Genomic DNA, 27,121 nt, shown 5'->3' with positions numbered 1-27,121 from the left:
AACAATGTCTTGGAGCTGAGATGATTGGATTCCAATAACCATAACCATCTTTCTTTGTGCTAGACATGACTACCATCAAACAATTTGAATACCTTGGTCCAATTATCCGCCCAGAGCAAAACCACTTCTCCCTTTTCACCTGAAGACAACATTTGGTCTCAACTCCCTCTGTGAAATGCCACAGAAGTACAATTGAATATTTAATTTATATTTCTCTGGAGAACATCAACAGTAATATTGGATTCCATCGGAGGGTCTTTAAAAGAATTAAAATTACAATACAGGCAGACCTCATCATTATCATATAGTCTCGTGGTTTAAATATCTGCACTCCTCCAATTCTGAATATCCCAAATTTTAAGTTGTTCCACCAGTGGCAGTCACACCTACCCACATCTACAGTTTCAAATGTTGGAATCTGTGGGGTTCCCTCCCCAAACCTCTCCACCTCCCCTTCCTCCTTCAAAATACCCCTTGACACCAACTTTTTGACCAAGCTTTGGTCAACTGTCAACTGGCTCAGTGTCACATTTTGTTTAATAATGCTTCTGTTTAAGGACAGTTTACTACATTTAAGATACAACATAAATGCATGGTGTTATCAATAAGTTAGATTAAATGTTCCATCCCTTTTGTTATGTGTGGGTTACTATGTTTTTTAAAAATAAATTTAGAGTACCCAATTATTTTTTTTTCCAAATTAAGGGGCAATTTAGCATGGCCAATCCTCTTACCCTGCACATCTTTTCGGATTGTGGGGGTGAGACCCACTCAGACACGAGGAGAATGTGCCAACACCACAAGGACAGTGATCCGGGGCCAGGATCGAACCAGGGTCCTCGGCACCGCGATGCAGCAGTGCCAACCCTACGCCACTGTGGTGCCCTGCAATGTTACATTATAATTCAGATTATTATGCGGATACCAAAAGCAGCATTGGGGGGGGGGGGGGGGGGGATTTAAACATGGTTCCGAGATTCCTAATTCCTATGAGATCAGAATCCCCTGTTATGACCAATGTTTCTCAGGCTCCCTTCTCCTATCTTACCAATTCTTCCTCCACTATCTTATTTATCCTCTTTGTAAATACACTGAAACCAATCCCAGTTTTGGTCAGTGTCCCCCATTCAGAATGACAAATTTAAATCCTCCCTTCTACACTATTTCTTCTATTGAGGTTTATGTTTATAATCCAACTGATCCAACACGCAGTCTCAGGAGTCTCTTGCATATTGATACCCACAAGACATCACATTTCAGTGCAGAGCAATTATTTCTCAAACAGTCTCTTCAACAGCGTTTTCTGAATATTAAATGAACATGAACCAGAACATTTAACTTTTCCTTCCCTTTCCAATAGTTTATCTACCTGTTCCTCAATCTGTCATCAGGGATATTAACACACCATTTGTGAGCTCCAGGTGCAGCTGCCTTAGTTCCCAAAATTTTCCTTGCTAACCCATGTATTTTCATGGACAATGAATCTCTCTCCATCATAATAGCCAATGGTGTGCTGTTGGCTCAGTTTTCCTCTTCTGTCTTCGACAATGTCTCAGCACTATTCACAAGAACTGTACACCTAAAGGTTAAATCCAGACTTGTAGAATTTTATTTTATTGTTCCTCCCATCTCCTAAGGCTCAAAATATTCTCCGTAAGCAAAACTTCCTTTACTCTGCCTTGGAAGTCCGCTTACATCTGTGAGTGGAATGGCCTTTTGTAATCTATCTTCTGAGAACTAAGCTTTTATAAATTTACCTTTATCCACTGCTGTCACGGTGCATTTTGTGAAGCCAATGCCAGTTAACTGGGTTAGCAATACAATCTGAGATTCAGTTTGTTGAAGTTGTGCTTCTAGATCAGCATATGAGCATTTCCATGATTGAGGATTTTGCATGCTGAACTTCTCTCTTTGCATATCGCTGTAAAAAAAAAAAAAAAAGAAATGAGATTCATGAAAGTAAATATTCCAATTTAAGACATTATAACTAAACTTTAACAAGGGCCAGAAGACATAATCTCAGAGTAAGGGGTGGCCCATTTAAGATAGGGATGAGGATGAATTTCTTATCTGAGAGTAGTGAATCTGTGGAACTCTTTACCACAGGGAGCTGTCGAGGCTGGGTGGCTAACTGTGTCCAAGGCTGAGATGGACTGATTTTTAATCAGTAAGGGAATCAAAGCTTGAGGATTATCACATCAGATCAGTCATGATCTCATTGATTGGTAGAGCAGACTCCATGGGCTGAATGACCTACTTCTGCTTCTACATCTTATGGTCTGATAAGCATGAACAACCGAGCAGTCTGGCTGAGCTTTGGGTGAAGTAGTTTAACTCCATTAGTCCTAGTGAATAACAAGGGCTTCAATGGAATGACAAAATGATGTTGGTTATCATGCGAGGCACAGCAGTGGAAGCGTAGGTAAGAAGGGGGCACACAAAGGGGCTGGGTGGTAAGCGAGGGTGACAGTTGGGCGACGGGTGGGGTCCTTGAGGGAAAGGAGGAAGGGGACAGGAGAGGGCAGGGAGGAGTAGCCAAGAGGCAGGGCAGTGGAATGAGGAGGTCAGGGACAAAAAGGAAGCAGAGAGGTCAGACCCAGGTGGGAGCAGAGAGGTCAGGGCTAGGAAAGGGGCAGCTCGGAAAGGGCCATCAACCAAGAGCAAAGAGGCAGTGTGGAGTGGGTTTGAAGGTCAGAAGGGAGGGCAGAAGGTGTGGCAGGGCAATGAACTGGGGACTTGAGAGAAGACAGTGAATCAGAGAATGCATGCAGTGGGTAGAGAGAAAAATGCAGCAATCTACCACGTTCTGTCATTCTAAGAGTTTGGCCACAGCCTCAGCTATGGATAGGAATAGTTCCAATGGATCATTGCTGAATATGAGAGCTTTTTCCATGTTTTCTATTCCCCTTTCTACTTTTATTTTTGGTCTTCCACAACCATTTACAAATCAAGACCAGATAATATCCTCCCAGAATCACATTCACCTCATCATTTCCATTATGCATATTTTAAATATGAACAACATTGCACATCGCAAAAGTCTTAAAAGTTACAAATTAATCTAACAAAATAAAGTAAACTTAGCTTCCTGATACAAATGAAGAAATGCATTTGCAATCTGTCTTCTTGTCACTCACATGGTTTTCAGAAATGCATCTGAATAAATTCCATTGCTTTCGGCTTGTTGCTCCAAGGCTCTAATCTCTTCCTGCAGTGAACGGATCTCATCTTCATAAGTCTGATGCAGCAATTGGTCCATGAGCTCACTGTACTAAAATGACACAAGATTGCATTACTTCAGATCACCTTTCAAAAAGTAAACTAAGTACATGGAGAATTTTGTGTAGGTGTCTGGCTTAGCCCAATGGTAGCACTCAGAAACTAAGTCAATAAGTTCAAGTATCATTCCAGAAGCTCGTGCGCACAATGTAAATTTGACACTTCAATGCAGTACTGAAGTAGTGCTGCACTGTCAGAGAACCTGCCCTTTAGATAAACTGAGACCTCCCATTGCCCTCTCAGGTGAACACAAATAATTCAATAACAGGTGGCAAGCAACATTCGTGCCACACAGGTGTCAGGCAATGACCATCTCCAACAAGAGAGGATGTAACCGTCGCCTCTTGACATTCAATGGCATTACCATCCTGAATTCCCCCACTGATCAGAAACCCAACTGGACGAGCCATATAAATAATGCGGCTACGAGGGCAGCACGGTGGCGCAGTGGGTTAACCCTGCTGCCTCATGGCGCCGAAGTCCCAGGTTCGATGCCGGCTCTGGGTCACTGTCCATGTGGAGTTTGCACATTCTCCCCGTGTTTGCTTGGGTTTCACCCCCACAACCCAAAGATGTGCAGGGTAGGTGGATTGGCCACGCTAAATTGCCCTTAATTGGAAAAAATGAATTGGGTACTCTGAAAAAAAATTTTTTTTTTTTTTTTTTTAAATAATGCGGCTAAGGGCAGGTCAGAGGCTAGGAATCCGGCAGGGAGTCATTTACTCCCGACTCCCCAAAGCCTGTCCACCATCTCCAAGGCACAAGTCATAAGTATGATGGCATACTCTCTACTTACGTGAATGAGTGCCGCTCCAACAATTACTTAAGAAGCTCGACACCATGCAGGACAAAGCAATTGGCTTGATTGACACCCTATCCACAAACATTCAGTCTCTCACCACCAATGCAGGGGTGTACCATTTACAAGATGCAATGCAGCAACTCCCCGAGGTTCATTAGGCAGCACCTTCCAACCCACAACTGCTACTAACTGGGAGGACAAGGGAAGCAGGCACGTGGGAACACCACCAGTTAGAAGTTCACCTCCAGGCCACACACCATCCTGACTTGGAAATATATCTCCGTTCATTCATTGTCGCTGTGTCAAAAATCCTGAAACTCCCTCCCTATCAGCAATGTGGGTATACCTACACCACAGGACTACAGTGGTTCAAGAACTCAACTCACCACTACCTTCTCAGTGGCAATTTAGGGTCGGCAACAAATGCTGGTTTAGCCAGTGATGCCCACATCCCAAAATTGAATTTTAAAAACTACATCAAGAAAAGCTTGAGTTCTCCCCATCTTATCCAATATCCATCCCTCACTCAGCAGCACCAGAAAGAATTAGGTAGCGAGTATTCCATTTCCTGACTGTCCAAAGCCTGTCCACCATCGAAAAAGTACAAATTAAGTGTGCAATGGGATATTCTACATTTGCTTGGATAAGTGCAGCTCCCACAATGCTCAAAATCATTTAGAATAAAGCAGCACACTTGAATGGCACCCCTTCCATCATCCTAAACAGTCACTGAGTTTACCACAAGCACACAGTGGCAACAATAATCATCATAGACGAGATAGACTGTAACAACTTATCAAGGCTACTTTGACAGCACTTTCCAAACCCATAACACAAAGGAACGTCACCACTTGCAAGTTCCCCTCCATGTCACACATCATCCTGACTTGAACTATATTGCCGCTCCTTCACTGTCTCTGCGTCAAAATTCTGAACTCCCCCCTCACTGGACTTTGGACATCACATGGAGAACAGTGATTTAAAAAGGAACATCACTAGAAGAGATTATCTGCTCTTTATCAATTTGCAGTTTGTGGGAATTAGTGTACAAATTGGCTGCTTTGTTTCCTACATTTGAACAGTTATTACACTCCAAACATTCTTCTTTGGTAGTACAACTCGTTGGAACATCCTGAGATTGTGAAAGATGCTATTTCTCCATCCAGCTTTTGTATTCCTATTCTCCCTTTCTCTCAAATTATGTGAACATGTCACTGCAGGTTGAGCATCCCTTATTCAAAGTGCTTGGGGCCGAGAGTGCCTCTGATTCCGGAATTTTGGAATACTTTGGGCGGAATTCTCTCAGACCGGGGCCGGGCAATCCCCGCAACCGGCGCGAATCACGCCGCTCCGACACGCGATTCTCCACAGAGCGAAGAATCGGCGCCATTGGCGCCGGCTGGTTGGCGCGCGCCGGACGGGGGCCGCTCTACGCAGCTGGCCCGCCGATTCTCGGCTCGGAATGGGCCGAGCAGCCGTCGTAAAAATGCAGAGTCCCGCCGGCGCCGTCCACACCTGCTTTCAGCCAGCTGGAACTCGGAGTGGAAGGGTCGGGGGGCAGCCTGTGGGGGGAGGGGGGCCTAACCCCAGAGGGGGGGCCTCCGATGTGGCCTGGCTCGCTGTCGGGGCCCACCGATCGGCGGGCCGGCTTCTCTGGCTGGCAGCCTCCTTTCTTCTGTGCAGGCCTCTGTAGTCCTGCGCCATGTTGTGTCGGGGCCGGCGTGTTGAAGGAAGCCACTGCACATGCACGCGTTGGTGCCGGTACCAGCCACTGCACATGTGCGTGTTGCCGCCGGTGCCACTGCGCATGCACGGATCCCATGGCACTCAGTTCACGCCGGGATCAGCAGCTGGAGCGGCGTGAACCGTTCCAGTGCTGTGCTGGCCCCCTGTATGGGCCAGAATTGCTGATCGTGAGGCCGTGTTGACGCCGTCGAGAAACGCAACAGCATTTCTGACAGCGTCAACACTTAGCCTCAGGATCACAGAATCCCACCCCTTGTTTTTTAAATATATATATATAAATAAATCAGGTGAACAAAAAGTTTATTTTCAATACTAGTTCAAATTAATGTGTAGGAATACATAAAAGCTAGTAAGATGCAATTCAGGCCAAATGCTAGTTACCATTGTGTCATTCAAAGAGTTAGAGACAAAACAAGCTGGAATGCTTTGGATGCTTTGCCAGCTTCTCGCCTCATTATACTACATGCACAGAAAGTACTGTGCTCAAATCCATCACTAACTCAGAAGAGACGATGAACCAATTTGACACGCAAACATACACACAGAATCCCTACAGTGCAGAAGGAGGCCATTCGGCCCATTGACGTCACCTGGCTCACAGATTTAGAAACTACAAGAAGAAATATGAATCGACAATCTTCACTTTTGATTCCAGGCCCTCATTTAAATTTATCATTTTAAAGCAATTGACATCCGCAGTTTTGTAACTAAACACCCACCCTCCAAAAGAGTTCATGTCTAATGCACCGTCTGTGTATGTGGTGGGGAGGGGGGATTGAGTTTAGATATTGCCTGGAGCTTATAAAGTTGACATGATGTTGACACCATTCTCTGCAGTTAAAAACACAAGCATTTAGCCCCTAAGCAATATTGAGCTTCAAAATACACAAGTGGATTAGAGTCAAACACTACTTCCCCCTCCTCCCCCCAACACCACAAGACCCACAATTCCAACACAATCCAATCCACTCCCCCTTGACCCAGTCAGCCCCTCCTCGAGCTGCTCTGCTGTGACCTAGCGGCTGCAGCGAGTGCATGGTGACAGTGGCCACCGTCCTGCAGATGTTGTAATGGACGAAGGCCAGATCCTCACTGCCCAGTTGGTCGGACACCTGGATCCTGCACCATTAGCTCCGCCAAGCAGAACAAGATCAGAGTGAAGACGAAGCAGAAAGACAGTGTAGTGACATGCATAAGCAATTGCATTTGTAAATATGTTTAGCCTCCGACCACTAGTTGTCAGGCAAGTAATAGCACATGGCACTGTAACCTAGGGGGGAGTCTGGAGAACTTGTTGTGGTTAGTTTTGTTTGTGTCTGTTTCAGTTTGTTAACATTAGTTTCAAACCCACAGTTTGTTATACAATAATAAATTTGACTGGTCTAGAACTAGATGTTGTTTGGTACTCTGACTCAGTGATTGTCTCTGTACAAGAACACAACATGATACCAGGCGTGGGGTGTCAAAAACTAAAGATCTGAAGTGTGAACATTTGAAGGACAGTGAACATTTGAAGGACAGCCTGCAAATTTGGTGAAACGTGCTACTAAACAAACGTGGAACATTGAAGGTCATCACTGAAAACACTAAAACAATAAAAGAAGATGGAAAGTCTGAGCACGGGTAATGTAGATGGCAACTGGCGCCTTACAGTTCATGCTGTACGTGGCAATCTTAGGATTGCAAGCGCAGCCAGATGAACGAAAAATAGCATTGTTGGTAATGGTAGCAGGCTCCATGCAATAGAGATTTATAACACATTTGTTTTTGAACGGGAGGAAGATGGTAAAAGCTTTGATACCATCATTAATAAATTTGATGAGCATTGTCTGTCGAAAAAGAATGAAACTTTCAAGCTGTACATATTTAGAACGCGCACACAGAAGACATGCGAGTCCTTTGATAGCTTTCTTACCGACCTCAAGTTAAAGGCAGAAACATGTAACTTCTCGACGTTAAAATTCTCGATTAATCGAGATCAGATCGTATTCAGAATTAATGATAAGGTGCGTGAACATCTCCTACGGGAGTTAGAAGACACGATTAAGATTTGCCATGCTAGTGAACTAGCTGCGCAACATATGAATGCACGGAGTTTTGGTGCAAAAATTGGGAGCAATGTCGACGCCATAGATTAGTGTCACAAGTCGGCGTATGTTAACACTGCAATGAAGTTACTGCGAAAATCCCCTAGTCGCCACATTCCGGCGCCTGTTCGGGTACATAGAGGGAGAATTCAGAATGTCCAATTCACCTAACAAGCACGTCTTTCGGGAGGAAACCAGAGCACCCGGAGGAAACCCACGCAGACACGGAGAAAGTGCAGACCAAGCACAGACAGTGGCCCAAGCCGGGAATCGAACCTGGGATCCTGGCGCTGTGAAGCAACAATGCTAACCACTGTGCTACCATACCTCCCACGTTGTGATGCACGCAAAAATAAAACATGATCTTAGCAGCGGTGACCATTTTAAATGCTTGCCAGAAGCTGCCATTACATGTAAAAGATGTGGAAAAAGGCACCTGCCGAGGCAATGTCCAGCATTTGGAAATATTTGCACAAAGTGCAATGATAAAAATCATTTTGCAAAGCAATGCTTCACAAACAAGAAAGTTAATGTAGGGAAGTCCATCAATACTATTGATGATATTAACCTGGAAGGCACATTTTTTATTGATGTAGTCTCAGATGGAGATTGGGTTAACACAGCCAAACAGAATAAAATGTCGCCTACAGAAACAAAAGTAATAAAAGCAATATTTCAACAGTGACAAAGGACAACTGGACAGTTTCTTTGTTAATAAATATATCACTCATCAACGTTAAATTAGACACAGGAGCAAAATCGTATCTCATAAGCATCAGTAATATCAAGGCGATGAAATTAAAACCTAGAATATTAAATAAACCAGTCTTCTGGAAGGACTATAATGGTCAGAAAATTGACACATATGGGAATGTGAGCTGGATGTCCAAGAAAAAGATAAAGTTCACAAAGTTAAATTCTCCATTGTAGCTGAAGATCGTGAGTTGTTTCCAGGTGTTGAAGCTTGTGAAGCTCTGAAACTGGTTAAAACGTGTATAGCACTGGCTGTGCACTAAGCGCGCACAGTGGATCAGTCGAGTCCATTGTGCAGGCTTTTCCAGAAATGTTCCAGGGTTTTGGTGTTACACTTTTCACCCACAAGATTCAATTGAAAAATGATGCTCAACCAGTGATACATGCTCCAAGAAGAGTTCCAGAACTATTACGTGACCACCTAAAAGCTGAATTAGACAGGATGACATATCTTGGTGTTATCAAAAAAGATCAAAAAGCCAACAGATTGGTTCAATTTGATGGTGTGTTTTAAAAAATGAAACAATGACCTTACGATGTGCAAGGATCCCAAAGATCTAAACCCAAATATAAAAAGGAAACACAATCCAATACCTAAAAGAGAGATCATAAGTGAGATGTCTGGTATGACATATTTCAGCAAATTTGATGCTTTGCAAGGATTCGGGCAGCTCAAGGTAGATGAAGAAAGTGCCGAGTATTGTACGTTCAATACTCCATTTGGTCGATATTGCTTTCTTCGTATGCCATTTGGCATAATCTCAGCGTCAGAAATCTTCCACAGAGCAGTGGAACACATTCATTGTTGCAGCCATTCAAGGTGTTTGAGTATATGTCGATGACATCATCATCCACCCAAGAGGAACACAATGACAGGCTAATTGCAAAATGTCAGAAAAAATGAGCTAAGTCTTAACAAGGCCAAATGTCAGTTTGGTGTGACGGAAATAACGTTCTGAGGAGACAGATTGTCTGCTCAAGGAATAAAGCCTGATGACATGAAGATACAAGCCATTATAAATATACCTCGACCAATAGACAAAAAGGGAGTACTAAGAGTATGATCAACTTCATTGGAAAATTCATATCAAATCTCAAAGAATTTACAGTGCAGAAGGAGGCCATTCGGCCCATCAAGTCTGCACTGGCTCTTGGAAAGAGCACCACACTTAAGCCCACACCTCCATTCCATCCCCGAAACCCAGGAACCCCACCTAACCGAAGGGCAATTTAGCATGCCCAATCCACCTAACCTGCATGGGGAGAACATGCAGACTCCACACAGACAGTGACCCAAGCGGGAATCGAACCTGGGACCCTGGAGCTGTGAAGCAACTGTACTAACCACTGTGCTACCATGCCGCTCTCTCAGCAACTACATTGTGTGGCAGCTCCCCAAGTGGCCCCCATTAAGATGATGGTACTGGTCAATGGTCACCTGCTTGAGGTAGAGTTGGACACTGGTGCAGCGGTCTCGGTGGTTGGCCAGAAGACTTTAACCACATCAAGCAGTATATCTGGACTCCTTGCATTGACTGATACACAGGCTAGGTTCACCACCTATACTGGGGAACCATTGGACTTTGCTGAGACTACGATGACCTATGTTGCTTACGGACACCAGGAGGACGTTTCCCGCACATCGTGGTGCGTGGCTCCCGCACATCGTGGTGCGTGGCCACAGGCCCAGCCTGTTGGGTCGGGACTGGTTGTACCATTTGCAGCTGCAATAGCAGCACATTCTGCAAATGGGTTCTAGAGGTTTGACGGAGGTACCAGGACGATACCAGAAAGTATTCCATCCTGGTCTGGGGAAGTTATGTCGGGTGGCCAGGCCTCGACGCCGACATGGAGAAGATGGCCCAACACTGCTCCAAGAGCATCAGAAACTTCTGCCGGCCATCACTGGGAATGGCCAGGGCATCCTTGGGCACGCTTGCCTGCAGATTTCGGCAGCCCTTTTTCAAGGCTCCATGTTCCTTTTATTGATCAATGCCAATCGAAGTGGCTCAAGGTGCTTAGGATGGCGGGAACAATGTCCCACACAACCATCGAGAATATGCATTTATTTTTCAGTACGCCTGGCCTCCACAAAGTGCATGTCACGGACAATGGCACTCCTTTCACAAGTGAGGAGTTTGCGGGGTTCACGAAGATGAATGGCATACGACATATCCGCTCCGTACTCCCGACTTCCAATGAGTTGGTGGAGCGCGCAGTGCAGACGTTCAAACGGGGCCTCAAGAAACAATCTTCCGGGTCCATGGACACTAGACTGGTTTGTTTTTGTTTTCTTTTTTAAAAAATATTTTTATTAGGGTATTTGCAAGTTTTAATAATAACAATAACAGCGACATAACATAGTACAATAAACATTTCCACCCCCATCACAATCTTCACACACCCCAAACATAAAACAACAATCTGGCCCTCTTCTCCTTCCCCCCCCCCACCTTTGCAATTCTGCTCCTGCTGACATTTAAATTTTCCCCAGAGAAAGTGGACGAACGGCTGCCACCTCCAGGTGAACCCAACCATTGACCCTCTTACGGCGAACTTTATTTTCTCGAGATAAAGAATCCCAGCCATGTCACTAACCCAGGTCCCTACACTCGGGGGCTTCGAATCCCTCCACATTAATAAGATCCGTCTCTGGGCTACCAGGGAGGCAAAGGCCAAGACGTCGAGCTCTTTCACCCTCTGAACTCCCGGCTCTTCCGACACTCCAAAGATCGTCACCTCCGGACTCGGCACCACTCGTGTTTTGAGTACCATGGACATTGCCTTAGCGAAACCCTGCCAAAACCCTCTAAGCTTCGGGCATGCCTAAAACGTGGACATGATTTGCTGGGCTTCCCGCGCACCTTGCACACCTGTCTTCTACCGCAAAAAACTTGCTCATCCGGGCCACCGTTGTGTGTGCCCGGTGGACTACCTTGAATTGTATCAGGCTAAGCCTGGCACATGATGAGGATGTATTAACCCTGCTTAGGGCATCCACCCACAGACCCACTTCTATCTCTCCTCCTAGCTCATCTTCCCACTTGCCCTTAGCTCCTCCATCGGAGTTTCCTACGATTCCAACAATTCCTGGTAAATATCTGATTCCTGCCCCTCTCCCACCCAGGTATTGGAGACTACTCTGTCCTGTATCCTCCGTGGCGGCAGCAGCGGGAAGGCCGGAACCTGCCTGCCTCGGCCCTCGGTGTAGTTCAAAATACCCCAACCTCAGCCAGTTCATACGCACACTCGCTACTGGTGCCTGATAGAGCAACTGCACCCAGTCAATGAAACCCTCACCAAATCCAAACCTTCCCAGCGCCTCCCACAGGTAATCCCACTCCACCCGATCAAAAGCCTTCTCCTCATCCATCGCTACCACCAGCTCTATCTCCCCTCCATCTGAGAGCATCATAACATTTAAAAGCCTTCGAACATTGACCGTGAGTTGCCTGCCCTTTACAAATCCTGTCTGGTCTTCCCCTATCACCCCCGGGACACAATCCTCTATCCTTATGGCCAGTAACATAGCCAGCGGTTTGGCGTCCACATTCAGTAGAGAAATTGGCCTGTATGACCCGCATTGCTCCGGATCCTTCTCCCGTTTCAGGATCAATGAAATTGAGGCCTGCGACATTGTTGTGGGGAGAACCCCCTTCTCTCTTGCTTCATTAAACGTCCTTACCAGCAGTGGGCTCAATATCTCTGAAAACGTTTTATAGAATTCCACCTGGTAGCCATCCGGCCCCGTGGCCTTGCCCGACTGCAGGCCCTCCAGCCCCACAGTTATTTCCTCAGTTTCAATTGGGGCTCTCAGCCCTTCCACCAGATCCTCATCCACCCTCGGGAACCTCAACTGATCCAAAAACCGACTCATATAATTTGCGGTCCTTAAAAGTCGTTAAAACACCTCATTCACCCCCACTGGGTCAAGGACCGTAATCCCACCTCTACTCTTTACTCTCCCCATCTCCCTGGCCGCCTCCCTTTTGCTGAGCTGGTGCGCTAACAGTCTGCTTGCCTTTTCCCCATACTCATAAATCTCCCCCCTTGCCTTCAGCAGCTGTTCCACCGCTTTTGCTGTAGTCAACAGCCCAAATTCCACCTGTAACCTCCGCCGCTCCCTCAGTAGCTCCGCATCCGGGGCCTCCGATTATCTCCTGTCCACCTGGAGTATCTCCTCAACTAACCTACCCCTCTCAGCCCATTCCACCTTTTCTCTGTGGGCCCGTATAGAGATTAATTTACCTCTGACCACTGCCTTCAAAGCTTCCCAAATCGTTGCTGCAGAGACCTCCCCCGTATCATTTGTTTCCAGGTAGTTTTGGATGGACTTGTTCACCCGCCCACAGATCGCTTCGTCCGCTAACAACCCCACATCCAGCTTCCATAGCGGACGTCTCCTCTCTCCAAACTAACCCGTAGATCCACCCAAGGTGGGGCACGATCCGACACTGCGATTGCTGAGTACTCAGTATCCACCACCGTCGGTATTAGAGACCTGCTCAGAACAAAAATGTCAATGCGAAAGTATACCTCGTGGGCATGGGAGAAAAAAGAAAACTCCTTCGCCCTTGGCCGTGCAAACCTCCATGGGTCTACTCCCCCGATCTGTTCCATAAACCCCATCACTTTCTTTGCCACAGCTGGCACCCTCCCGGTCCAATTCCGGATCAATGACTGTATTAAAATCTCCCATGATCAAGTTATGGTGACTCTAAGTCTGCAATCTTACCTAACACCCGCCTCATAAATTCCACATCATCCCAATTCGGAGTATATACGTTCAAGTATACCACCCGCACCCTCTCCAGCTTCCCACTCCCCATTATGTACCTACCCCCTGTGTCTGACACGATTCTCCCTGCTCGAATGCCACTCGTTTATCGATCAAGATCGCTGCCCCCCCAGTCTTTGAGTCCAGCCCGGAGTGGATACTTGGCCAACCCACCCCTTTCTCAATCTAGTCTGGTCTATAGCCTTTAGGGTGTCTCTTGTAACATTGCCACGTCCGCCTTCAGCCCTCTCAAATGCGCAAACACGTGAGCCCTCTTGACCAGCCCATTCAACCCTCTAACATTCCATTTAATCAGCCTGGTCGGGGGGCTTCCCGCCACCGCTCCTGCCGACTAGCCATCACCCTTTTTAGGCCAGCCTCCAGCTCGCACCCCCCAGCCTCCTCGAGCCCCCCCCCTTGGGCATTTGCCGTCCCAACCTCCCATTTGTCCCCTAGTAACAGTTACTCCCCTGTCAGCAAAGCAGCTCTCCCCCCCCCCCACGGTAACAGCACCAGAAACCCAACCCCCCATATCAAGCTCCAGCTTAAACACCTGCTCTCCCCCCCACTGTGCTTCCATGAGTCAGCTGACCAAGCTGACTTGATTGCTCCCATCCATGGCACCAAACAGTCTGTCTCCCCATTGTTCTCTCCCCTCTCCTCCCACTTGGACAAACATATTCAAAGCATCACATTCCCCAGTAAACAAACATCATAAAAAAAGTGACAAAAAAAAAAAAAACCAAAAAAAAAAAACAGAAACCACCCCCCCCCCTTTCAAACAGCTCCCAGTAAGACAAAGTTAACTTTAGCCATCGAAACAGCCCCTTATTGCACATAACACTACTTATTCAAACCAGCACTAAAGTGATTTTCAACAAATCACCACTACAATACACTACAAAGATTCGGTGACTTTAGTTCACATCCAGTCTTTTTTCCTTGATGAAAGTCAATACATCGTCTGGTGTTTCAAAGTAAAAATCCCGTTCCTCATATGTGACCCACAGACGGGCTGGGTACAACATCCCGAACTTCACCCCCTTCTTAAAGAGGACCGGTTTTGGCCAAATCCGCACCCAGGTCTTGATAAATGCGCAGCTCACAATTCTCCCACCTGCTGCTCCGTTCTTTCTTGGGCCCACCGCAGAATACGTTCCTTGTCCAGGAATCGGTGCAAATGTACTACCATCGCCCTCGGCGGCTCGTTCGCTCGGGGCTTCTTCGCGAGGGCTCGGTGCCACTTCCAGGGACCGAGGGAACGCCTCAGCCCCCATCAACTTCTCCAGCATGTTTGTCACACAGGCCCTCACATCTGATCCCTCACTGCCTTCAGCGTGGCTGACTATTCTCAGGTCCTGCCTCCTGGACATGTTCTCCAGGTCCTCCAGATTCTCCTGCATTCATTTTCTGGCAGTCATTCATCATCTCCACCTTGGTCTCCAGCACGGTTAGGTATTCCTCATGCTCGGACACGTTTTTCTCCACCTCCTGGATCGCACGTCCGTGGGTTTTTTGATTCTGCACCACCTGATCAATCGAAGCCTTGATTGGGCCCAGTGTGTCCTTCTTAAGCATGGCGAAGCAACCTTTAAAAAATTTCACCAGCTGCTCCGTCGACCACTGTGCCGTCTCTTCGTGGCCCCGCTTCTCCGCCATGCTTTCCCACGTTGCCAGCTCTGCTCGCATCTTCCTTGTAGAACTTTCTTCGAACAAGGCCACTTCTGGTCCAATTCTCCATACAATAGAGGGGAATTTCTCCTCACTCTTCATCGATATATCCAATAAAATCTGGGGGAAAAAAACAGGAGAAAAAGGTCCAAACGTCCGTCACAGGCAGGAGCTATCAAATGTGAGACCTACTCCTCCATGGCCACCACCGGAAGTCCCCGTTTTTGTTTTCTTATAGGACAACTCAACATGTGGTGATTGGGATAGCTCCCGCGGAACTCCTAATGGGCCGCAGACTTCGTACCCGCCTCAGCATGGTTTTCCTGGGCACTGGCACAAAACTATGCCAACTCAGGAACGGTAGGGGCATGGTCCTTCTCGACATCAGCCGATCCACCAGTTTGCACCCGGAGACCTGGTGTTTGTTCGGAATTTTGCTGGTCCCCGGCGTTATCCTTTGACGAACGAGCCCGATCTCTTAGCAGGTGCAAGCCCAGGGTTGTATTCAATGCAAGTATTTAGACCACATGCAGTCCAGAAGGTCGCCTCTTCCAGATTCCCCATCCCTGGAGATCACTTCTCCAGCCGCAGCAACCACAGGATTCGGGCACAGTGGATGTTCATTATCGAGATCTCCCTCTTGCGCCGCACACAGTCTGCTCGGGTCGTTACAGAATCCCACGGATAGACAGACGCCAAGATTTTTTTAAATAAAAAATTTAGAGTGCCCAATTCATTTTTTCCAATTAAGGAGCATTTTGGCGTGGCCAATCCCCATCTTTGGGTTGTGGGGGCAAAACCCACGCAAACACGGCGAGAATGTGCAAACCCCACACGGACAGTGACCCAGAGCCGGGATCGAACTTGGAACCTTGGCTCCATGAGACAACAGTGTTAACTGCTGCTACCGTGCTGCCCCTATACGGACGCCAAGATGACGGAGTTTTTAGATTCCGACATGGACACACAGGATGCCTCCGAGGAAGAGTCCTCAGTTCCACGGACTTGCAGCCGTTATGCTGTTCATCGTGGAAGCGCCATTCGCCTTCTTGTTACTGGCCGCCCATTCCAGCCTGCTGTAAAACAAGTCCGATGCCCTCCTTCGGTGGATTCCTCAGACATTGGTGTGTGTGTGTGTGTGGGGGGGGGGGGGGGGGGGGCACACATGTGATAACCTGCCTGAATACTATTGGCCGGGGACAATTGGTTATCCCAGAAATATTTTAAGTTTATTGAAAACTCAAGAATACAAAGTAATCAACAACATGCTAAAAAGAGTCACAAAAATCAGTTACAAGACTCCAAAAAATACAAAATCACAAACTCTCAAGCCAGCACCGCCACCGCCACCCCCCCCCCCATCAGCAGAAAGGCGCACAAGACGAGCATCACAGACCACCGGAAAAGGACACACCGATGCACTGCCCCAACGGCAGCTCCACATCAATGGAAAGGCACCCAAATGAGCAGGGCAGACCACGGGAAAAGGACACAACGATACAGTACATGGCAAAAGAGAGAGGGTGAGAACTCCTTTTACAAAAAACACAAGACAAAATACAGGTAACCACAAGAAACTCAACAATCAAAGACAAGGCAAAGCCGCCAGCACTCATGCCAGCGCATGCTCCCCTCTCCCACCCTCCCCCGGCTCACGAACAGCTCCATGTGGGTGAAGAGGTGCCCGCAAGCAGCTCAATCCACCGGAAAAGGACAGCAGCGCGCGGTTGAGGAGAGAAAGAGAGAGAGAGAAGACCCCTCCCCCTCACTAGCACCAGGAACAGCCCCTCAACCCCCAGTGCACAGAAGTAGGAGGGCCACAACTGGCGGGCACCCAGCCGCTAGATCCAAAATAACAATACACAAGAATAGAATAATAACCATACAATCCCCCAACAATAAAACAAAAACAGCATCAGTACAAACAATTCATAGTCACTTGGGCCATTGCCTTGCTGCTCTCACAGCTCCGACATCCGGTCTCCAGCCACCATCCAGTCCAATACTGCAAAAACAAGATCGTTCTCCACTTTCAACCCAGCAGCAGGCCAACCAGAATCAGCCCCATGTTTCAATCCAAGCGGTAAGCAGAAAGGCAGCCAGTAACAAGTACTCCCCTGCAAGCAACGTCTCCTCCATCCAACTGGTTGCAGCACGGTTTACCCTTGCCATAGTCCAGGCTTCAAAGTCCAGAAAAAGCAGCCAGCATACAAAACAATACACCGGGTCAGGGGGCAGGGTGACAGCCATAAGCAGCTGGAGCTCAGAGACAGATTCCCCTCCAACACCAGTGTGAGCTACTCAAGTGGAGTCTGAGCACCCCCAGTGGGGAGAGGGGGGGGTTGTTAGCGGTTTCACCTGTATAAATACAGCTGACCAGTGTGGTACCAGCTAGAGTAGGAAGCACTGCTGAACTTCTGCTGCTGTGTATATATTACTGTAAATAAAGTTGTTTTCTTTTGACTCTATAAACTCGTGCTGATTCCTCATGGCCCTCAGATATCTTCGCAGATAACATCAGTGTGCTTTGTGACAACCCATTACTTTAGGTTACAGAAGTCAGTTCTAATTATTTTACCTCTAATCTAACCCAAATGTTTATTTTCCTTCACACAATCTTCATAAACAATTCTCAAAAATCACAAAAAAATTGATTTCCATCACTCCCTTCCTCCCTCCTGTGCTTAAATGTATGAAAATTGCATTTTTACCAAACATGAATAACAGTGCAATAGCACCATTTGCTGCCAAAACTAAGTCTTATAACAATAATGTGAACAATTTATTTGCACTTATGCTTAAAATATGAAATTCATGCAAAAGCTGCTATTTTGTCTCTTCTTTCAGGAATCTCTTGCCATGCAGTCAGGCATACTGTTTCATATTTTTCCAAATGCCCCTCTGCACTATGCACTCAGTTAGTTGCCAGTCTCTTTTTGTTCCTCCTTCTTAAATATAGGGAGACCTGATCTTTTAGAAATTCAAGAGGCAGTTTTGCCTCCCAGGGTCTGGTAGTATCTGAAAGCCACCAACCACAACTAATCACGACCCTACCGGGTTTTCCTGGCCTTTAATTAAAATGATATACACCATAGCTGAGACACTTAGCCTTCTACCATCTCAACTGAGAGAAAAGCTAATTCTAGAAGTGTTAATTTGTGCCTCACTCTACCTTTCTGCAGAAGTGTTCCTGATTATCACCTTTTCCAACTACATCAAATTAATACCCTTTTCTTCAGACGAGATTCAGCGAAGCTATTTTTCTGGGATTACAGGTCACCTTTCAGACATACTATTGTCGCACGGTAAGAGAATGGCACCTTTTCATAGAATTTACAGTGCAGAAGGAGGCCATTCGGCCCATCGAGTCTGCACCAGCTCTTGGAAAGAGCACCTTACCCAAGGTCAACACCTCCACCCTATCTCAGTAACCCCACCCAACAGTAAGGGCAATTTTGGACACCAAGGGCAATTTATCATGGTCAATCCACCTAACCTGCACATCTTTGGACTGTTTTTGAGCACATGAATCTATTTAATCATACACACTCTTAAAACCTTTACTACAGCTCATATGATATTCAAAATGTCATGTGAGAATACCCTTTAAGAAATGGGTGTTTAAGAAATGTACCTTTAAGAAATGGAGCTGCTCATGTTACTGGAGTGATGTCAGAGTTTGGGTGGAGCTGAGCTCCAATTCTGCTTTTTGAATTTCAGTTTGAGAAGTGCTTGGGTGCGTCTGTGTTTCTCAGGGAGCTGCATCTGAAGTCTGCCATCCAAAGACTATCTTAATCATTTGGTGAATTCAGAATTATAAATGATTTTAGTATTGAATGTAAACCCTAATGTGCTCCTGTTTAGAGGTTTGTTAAGTTTTTGGATGTTAAAAGAACATCATACAGATTACTTAGTGTTTTATTCTTTGGGGGGTGTATTTGAATTAATGGTTGCTAAGATATTCACTGTTTGTTTTAAAAAGGTTAACTGGAGTTCATAGAATAAACATTGTTTTGTTTTAAAAACCATACCACAATCTAATGCACCCACCTAGCATTGACTGCCCCTTTATTATTTCCAAAAATTAGTGATTAAAAGCTGAGATTGTACTGCAGAGCCATTACCATAGAATCACTTTCATTTCTCTCATTCCCTCCTTTATTTATATCCAAAAACAATGAACGATTTCTGCTCCCTCTCAAATGATGGTCAATTTTTGCAGAAGCTTAAATTTGTATTCATTAAATACTGACACATAGCATTTTATTTAAAATTTGTCAGGATTGAAGCATTGTTTTTCTGAAAAGTAGTACTATTCAAGTTATTTTCAGTTTTAAACAGGAAAAGAAAAAGACATATCAGAAAACAACCTTCACAAATCACACTCCAAACACCCGAACACCTTCATCCACCTATAATAACAACAAAAAAAAACCCACCCCAGACAACCCGCCTCCTCCTGCATTTCCCCCCCCCCCAAACTGGTGACATTTCACCACTCTTTATATGAAGTTGATGAATAACCTCCACCTCAAGAAGAACCCCTCTTCTGCACCTCTAATCGCAAACTTTATTTTTCCCGGGTGCAGAAACTCTACCAAGTCGCTCAGCCACACAGTTGCTTTAGGTAGCTCAGGATCCCGCCACCCTAACAGTATCAGTCTCTGGGCTATCAGGGAGGCAAAAGCCAACACATCAGCCTCTCTCCCCACCTGCATTGCAAAACTCCAAATATTGCCACCCACTGCCTCGGAGTCACCTTCACCCCCAACACCTTCGAATAATTCCCGCAAAGGCCTCCCAAAACTCCTCTAACTTTGGGCAAGTCCAAAACATGTGGACAGGATTTGCCGGTCCCCTTGCGCACCGTCGCACCTATCCTTTACTCCTGGAAAGAACCGACTCATCCTAGACACCACCATGTGTGCCCTATGCATCACCTTGAACTTCATGAGACTCAGTCTGACACATGAGAAAGACGCATTCACCCACCACAGAGCTTTGCTCCAAAGTCCGACCTCTACAAACCGCCCCCACCCCGAGCTCTTCTCCCCTTTTCCATTTAACAGAACAGAACCTCCACTCCGCTTCACAGGTATATCTACCCTAGTTAATGCTCTCATAGGTCTCCCAATCCATAATCCCTTAGGAATTAACTCGCCTCCTCCAGCATATCAAAATAATGTTCCTGTCCCTCATATGTGACCCACAAATGAGCAGGCTGCAGCACCCCAAACTGTACTTGGGGCCACCTTGACCCTACTGAACCTGGCCTGCCACTTGGCCTGGTCTCGCTCCCCAGTCCTGGTAGATGCGAACCGCATGACCTTCCCAGGTACGCCCTCTCGTCTCTTTCGCCCAGCAGGATCTTCTCCTTATCCAAGTAGCAGTGCAGCTGCACAATGATCACCCTCGACAGGTCTTCCATTTTCTGTCTCCCCCCTCAGCAACCTGTGCGCCCAATACACTTCAGGAGGTTAGTCAAAGACCCCCTCCCCCACCAGCTTCTCGAACATCCGGGCCATCTATTTTGTGGCCTGGGTCCCCTCGATTTCATCAGGCAACCCCATGATCCTGAGATTCTCCAAGTCATCCACCTCCTCCCACAACTTCTTCTGGCCCTGCGCCATCATCAGCATTTCAGCCTCCATAAGGCCAAACAGACCTTATGGCCAACCACCAACTCCTCCACCTTGCACAGCGATACATTCCACGCCTCCAGCCTCTGTTCCACTTGCTCTAGGGCAGCCCGCTTTGGCCAAGTCTTCAGAGGCTTCCTTCCTCTGGTGCTGGAATTTAGCCGCCAAATACTCCACTAGCTCCTCAGTTAACTATTGTGTGGCAACAACGCCACAGAGCTCTCTGCCATGTTTTTCTCTGTCGCACCTTGAGTCCTCCTGGTCTGACTGTTGCCCTTTATTCGTTGCACTCCTCATTTGGTAGGTCTTAGACATTCCCTGCCGAAGGAGACTCACTAGCTCTCACTGTTCTTTCATTTTCCACCTGTGTAACACCCCTGAAAATGGGCAAAAGGACCAAAAATCCAACCTTGGACAAGAGCCACCTAATGTGCACCACTCACTCCATGGCCACCACCAAAGTCCAGGATTCGTGCCTTGTTAACAAGACCAGATTCGTAATGCCGTTCCTTAATTGCCCTTGAGAAAGTGGCCTTTTTGAACCACTGCAGTCCATGTTGTGAAAGTAGTCCCAAATTGTGGTACCATAAGGAGCTCCAGGGTTTTGATACAGGCAGCAATGGTGAAGGAGCACCGATACATGACCAAGATAGCATAAGTTTTGACTTGGAGGTGATGGTCTTCTCATGTGCCTGGTGCCCTTGCTCCTGGAAGTGGTGGTGTCCGTCGGTTTCAGGTGCCCTTCTGAAAAAGGTGTGGTTCTCTGAAACAACATTCCCCACAGATTTATACGAACTTAAGAAACAGTATTTTATTTATAATCATTTAATTTTGGTGTTGGTTATCTTGGTCCATCCTTCACTCATTCATCCAAATTTCATCTCCCTACTTTGCCCAAGCTTCCTTATGACTGATCATAGGAAGTATAGAATCATTACAGCACAGGAGGCCATTTGTCCCATCAAGTCCATTCTGGTTCTCTGTAAATCAATGCAGTCAATCCCATTCGCCCACTCTCTCCTCATAGATCTACAAGTTTAGTTCCCTCAAGTGCCCATCCAATTTCCTTTTGAAATCAGTCATCCTCATATCCACAATTCTTCTAGGCAGTGGGTTCAGGTAATTACCACTCGTTGCATAAAAATTTCTTTCTCACGTCACCCATGTATCTCTTGCCCAAAACCTTAAATCTGTGTCCCCTAGTCCTTGGACCAACAACCAACGGAAACAGCTTTTCTTTGCTGATTTGTGTACTATCAAAACTCCCCTCAATCTCCGTTGCTTCAAGGTACACAACTCCAGCTTCTTCAATCTAACCTTATAGCTAAAATCGAACATTCCTGAAACCATGAGGTAAATTTCCGCTCCATCCCACACAAATTTTTAAAGTGTAGTGTACTATGATTATGGCCTAACCAGACGTTTAAAAAGGTTTATCATAACTGCTTTTATGCTCAACACGTCTATTTATGACACCCAAGTCCCTATGTGGTTTGCTTGACTTACTCAATGTTCCAATTATCCTCACCAAAGTCCATGGCTCCCTCATTCCTGCAATTGAGAAGAGGACGATCCTGCAGTGGGGGGGGGGGGGGGGGGGGGGGATAATATTTGTAAAGGGGTCTCAGGACAAAATCTGATGCTTTGAAGTAGTTGGCTGCAAGGGACAAGTGGGCACGCAACCAAGGAAAATGCTGTCAGAACCCAGGACCACTCTCCCAGAGCTAGCAAGCACTCGAATTTACTCCCCAGTTTTGCGGGACACCAATCCCAGCAAAGCTAGACAGCCACACTCGTCCATTATTATACCAGGCTAAAACGCCCCAGTGCTCTGGCACCCGAGATCCATCTCATCAAACCACGGCATTGCATCCCTCTTAGGTTGAGTCCACAACCGAACTCCCAGTCCTGTTAAAAATCCACTCCTTCCCAAATAAGCTGGAAATTCGCCTCAAACGGTGGCAGTAAAATGGGCGGTTTTGGATCCAGCGCTCACTTCACGAAGCACCCGACATCCGATAATAATAACTGCAGTCAATCCGTGGGGTTAAATAAACAGCGGACGCCGCCCAGGCTCACCTGACAACCCCTGTCAAGGGGAAGGGGGTCGCTCGTTTCCACAGCCCCTACGTGAAGTCCTATCTTTCAACATCGTAATGAATCTCACTTCAAAAATGACAACTGAACATTCCAGCCCCTCCCATCCAAATAAAGAGGCAGTGTGCATTCAATCTTCTAACCTTAGTCCCGGCAAAATCGGCCGCTGCAAATTCAGAGCGGGGAACAACCGAACCCGCGCGCGGCACCATTCAAATACAGCACGCGCGACGCGCATGCGCCGTGGGTAAACCCGTTCAGCCGCACGAGCCATTTGCTTCGCTGTGTAACACCATTAAATAGCCCCGCATTGACTGGCCGTGTCCCCCCCCCCCCCCCCCCCGTGTTAAAAGAAATCTATGCGCATATTTCTTTTTTAAAATACTGTCTGTATCGTTAATCATAATATTGTGAACGGCGCTTGCTGATTATCACCTCGCTTAATAATTTCCGCCGCCTGAGTCTCTCCGCCTCTTGACTTGGGTGGAACTGATGCGCTCGGCCAGGACTGGGGGATAATGACTGGAACGGACCGTAAACTATGGCAACGTGAGTGCACCGGGTGAGGCTTTCGTGAAAGTACTTTTCATGTTGTCTGAATTTTCTTACTTTCATTCGCATAAAGAGAGAGAGAGTGAAAGATCTTGAGTTTGTAAAAGGCATTTTAAGAAGCTGAAGGGCTCAGTTAACTCTGTGCTCATGGAGCAGCCTTGTCAAATCGCGAGGCCTTTCTATTTTCCAACCTCGCTTTGTCACTTGAATGCTCCTAACTAAAAGCCGATTTTTCTATGCGCGAGGAGAGGAAACCTCCGAGAGGGTGGCAGTTTATAACATTTCGCTATGTTAGACATTATGCATCCAGTAGATTGGGCCCGACAAATAATATTTGATGCGGACAAGTGTAAAGTCTGGGAATTGATATTGAACTAGTTCAGTATGAAGTTGAAAGAGACAAGAATCTAGGTCTCATTCCTCAACAACTTTCGCCAATGCAATCAACAAAGTAATTCAAGAAGTTGCAAGAGAAAATTAATCTAAAAATAGAAGCAAGGTACTGTGAATGCTGAAATCTGAAGTAAAAACAAAGTGCTGGATGTATCCAACAAGTCTGGCAGTACCTGTGGAGAGAGAAACCGAGTTCATGGGCTGGATTCTCCGCAGTCCTGCGGCAAAATCGTGTTTGGCGCGGGGGCGGAGAATCCACTTGATGCACTATCAATTACGATGAGACGAGAGTAATTGAGGCTTTATTAAGCAGAGATGTGTGGCCTCCTGCAGCTGCTATGAGAATGGGAGCAGCTCGGTGTACACACACATTTATTCTCCGCCAACTGAGCAGAGCCAGCAGGCAGGGATTTACTCCTGTACCTGTAGTATAGGAGCCTTACCGTATTACCTCTAATAACAACTATTATACAATCAGTGGTGACTACCACATTCACCCCCTGTTAAAAAAGAGTCCAGCAGGGGTGGTGGAAAAATTTACAGGTTTGTGAAAAATTAAAGTTTACTGTTTGGTGAAAATTTACAAATTCAGCCGGTCGGGTGCCTTGATCCTCCACTGTGAGCGCCTTGGTCCCGGTGGTGATGCAGGCGCCGACTTGGTCGTCTGTGACTCCAGGAGCGTGTTGTCCTCGTCTTCATTCCCGGGTGGAACTAGTGAGAGGACTGATCGTCCTGGGGCGGGGGCTGTAATGAGGTGCGCTGAGGGGAGGGTGGGTGGCGCCAGAGCAATCGGAGGGGTGGGTGGGGATCCAGCTGGTGCCAGGTCCCTGAGGGAGACTGTGTCCTGGCGCCCGTCAGGGTACACCACGTAGGCGTACTGCGGGTTCGCATGCAGTAGTTGTACCCTTTCGACCAACGGGTCCGCCTTGTGGATCCGGACGTGTTTGCAGTGGAGGACAGGTCCAGGAGTTGCCAGCCATGTTGGGAGCGAAACCCCGGAGGTGGGCTTCCTGTGGAAGGCAAGGAGACGTTCATGGGGCGTTTCATTAGTTGCAGTGCAGATTAGCGATCGAATGGAGTGGAGCGCGTCGGGGAGGACTTCCTGCCAGCGGGAGACCGGGAGATTTTTAGACCGCAGGGCCAGCAGGACGGCCTAGCAGACCGTCCCATTCTCCCTCTCCACCTACCCGTTTCCCTGGGGGTTGTAGCTGGTCGTCCTGCTCGAGGCAATGCCCTTGCTGAGCAGGAACTGACGCAGCTCATCACTCATAAAGGAGGATCCCCGGTCGCTGTGGACGTAAGCGGGGAAACCGAACAGGGCGAAGATGCTGTTGAGTGCTTTAATGACCGTGGCAGAAGTCATATCGCATGGGATGGCGAAGGGGTATCTGGAGTATTCATCGACCATGTTCAGCAAGTATGTGTTTCGGTCGGTGGAGGGGAGGGGCCCTTTGAAGTCCATGCTGAGGCATTCAAAGGGGTGGGAGGCCTTCACCAGGTGCGCTCGGTCTGGCCGGTAGAAGTGCGGTTTGCACTCCGCGCAGACCCGGCAGTCTCTGGTGACAGCCCTGACCGCTGCAATGGTGTAGGGCAGGTTGCGGGCCTTTATGAAGTGAAAGAACTGGGTGACCCCTGGGTGACAAGAGACCATCGTGTAGGGCCCGGAGTAGGTCCACTTGTGCGCTGACACATGTACCTCGGGATAGGGCATCGGGGGGCTCATTGAGCTTCCCGGGGCGATACAAAATCTCGTAATTGTAGGTGGAGAGCTCGATCCTCCACCTTAAGATTTTATCGTTTTTGATCTTGCCCCGCTGCGTATTGTTAAACATGAAGGCAACCGACCGTTGGTCAGTGAGGCGAGTGAATCTCCTGCCGGCCAGGTAATGCCTCTAATGCCGCACAGCTTCCACGATGGCTTGGGCCTCCTTTTTCGACAGAGGAGTGCCGAATTTCGGAGGCATGGAGGGTGCGGGAAAAGAATGCCACGGGTCTGCCTGCCTGGTTGAGGGTGGCAGCAAAAGCTATGTCCGATGCATCGCTCTCGACCTGTCGACCGCGTGTATTGTGGCCTTGGCGATGTCTGCCTTGATGCGGTTGAAGGCCTGGCGGGCCTCAGCCGTCAGGGAAAACTGGAGTGGATGAGTGGGCAGGCCTTGACCGCATAGTTAGGGACCCACTGGGCATAATAGGAGAAAAACGCCAGGCATCGTTTGAGGGCCTTGGGGCAGTGGGGGAGGGGGGCATTCCATGAGGGGGCGCATGGGGTCGGGGCCCTAGAACTCCCATTTTCGACAACATAGCCAAGGATGGTTAAGCAGTTTAAGCAGGTTAAGGATGGAACACGCACTTCTCCTTATTGTACGTGAGGTAAAGGAGTTTGGCGGTGTGGAGAAATTTGAGACGGTTATCGTCGTCCTGCTGGTCGTTATCTAGGTACGGGAAGGTGGCCCACAGCCCGTACCGGTCAACCATATGGTCCATCTCACGGAAGACCGAGACCCCGTTAGTGACGCCGAAAGGAACCCCAAGAAAATGGTAAAGGCGGCCGTCTGCTTCGAACGCAGTGTATTGGCAGTCCGCCTTGCGGATGGGGAGCTGGTGGTGGGCAGGTTTCAGGTCCACTGTGGAAAAGACCCGGTACTGTGCAATCTGATTGATCATATCAGATATGGGTGGGAGGGGGTATACGTCTAGCTGCGTGTACCGGTTGATGGTCTGACTGTAGTCAATGACCATCCTGTGTTTCTCCCCAGTCTTTACTACTATCACTTGGGCTCTCCAGGGGCGGTTGCTGGCCTCAATGATGCCTACCCGCAGCAGGCGCTCGACCTCCGACCTGGTGAAGCTCCTGTCCTGGGCACTGTACCGTCTGCTCCTGGAGACGACGGGTTTGCAATCCGGGGTGAGGTTTGCAAGCAGGGAAGGTGGGTCGACCTTGAGGGTCGTGAGGGCGCATACGGTGAGCGGTGATAGGGGTCCGCCAAGCTTTGGAGGTTGCACTGGAAGTCCAGGCCGAGTAACAGGGCAGCGCAGAGTTTGGGGAGGACGTAGAGTCTGAAGTTGCTGAACTCTACCCCCTGGACGGTGAGGGTGGCGATGCAGTACCCTCGGATTTCCACGGAATGGGATCTGGAGGCCAGGAAGATTCTCTGGGTAACTGGGTGTACCGCGAGGGAGCAGCGCCTTACCGTAGAGGGGTGGATGAAGCTTTCCGTGCTCCCGGAGTCAAGAAGGCAGGAGGTCTTGTGCCCATCGACTTTCACCGTCGCGGTTGCGAGGTTGTGCGGACGGGACTGGTCGAGCGTGATGGAGGCGAGCTGCG

At 47.7% G+C, this 27,121-nt stretch overlaps 2 protein-coding genes across 6 annotated transcripts in view; one reads left to right on the top strand and one right to left on the bottom strand.

The window, feature by feature from the left end:
• The window catches only part of cenpp (centromere protein P), a 452,755-nt gene extending 429,650 nt beyond the window's left edge, over nucleotides 1-23,105 (bottom strand). The window contains exons 1-3 of one of the 4 annotated variants that reach the window (XM_072472643.1): nucleotides 22,995-23,105; nucleotides 3,138-3,271; nucleotides 1,758-1,921 (exon numbers count right to left, since the gene is read on the bottom strand). In XM_072472643.1, the coding sequence (XP_072328744.1) occupies nucleotides 1,758-1,921; nucleotides 3,138-3,271; nucleotides 22,995-23,063 (367 nt within the window). In that variant the 5' untranslated portion in view covers nucleotides 23,064-23,105. Of the gene's footprint in view, nucleotides 1-1,757; nucleotides 1,922-3,137; nucleotides 3,272-22,833 lie in introns of all 4 variants that reach the window. The other 3 variants (XM_072472644.1, XM_072472646.1, XM_072472645.1) reach the window with 3 other exon arrangements.
• A 119-nt stretch (nucleotides 23,106-23,224) lies between these two features.
• The window catches only part of nol8 (nucleolar protein 8), a 95,226-nt gene continuing 91,329 nt past the window's right edge, over nucleotides 23,225-27,121 (top strand). The window contains exon 1 of one of the 2 annotated variants that reach the window (XM_072472639.1): nucleotides 23,225-23,400. The gene's annotated coding sequence lies outside the window, so the exon portion shown is untranslated. Of the gene's footprint in view, nucleotides 23,414-27,121 lie in introns of both variants that reach the window. The other variant, XM_072472638.1, reaches the window with a different exon arrangement.

This window comes from Scyliorhinus torazame, chromosome 13, assembly GCF_047496885.1.
Source record: "Scyliorhinus torazame isolate Kashiwa2021f chromosome 13, sScyTor2.1, whole genome shotgun sequence".
NCBI classification, from domain to species: domain Eukaryota; kingdom Metazoa; phylum Chordata; class Chondrichthyes; order Carcharhiniformes; family Scyliorhinidae; genus Scyliorhinus; species Scyliorhinus torazame.
This window is presented reverse-complemented; position numbering and strand designations above follow the sequence as displayed.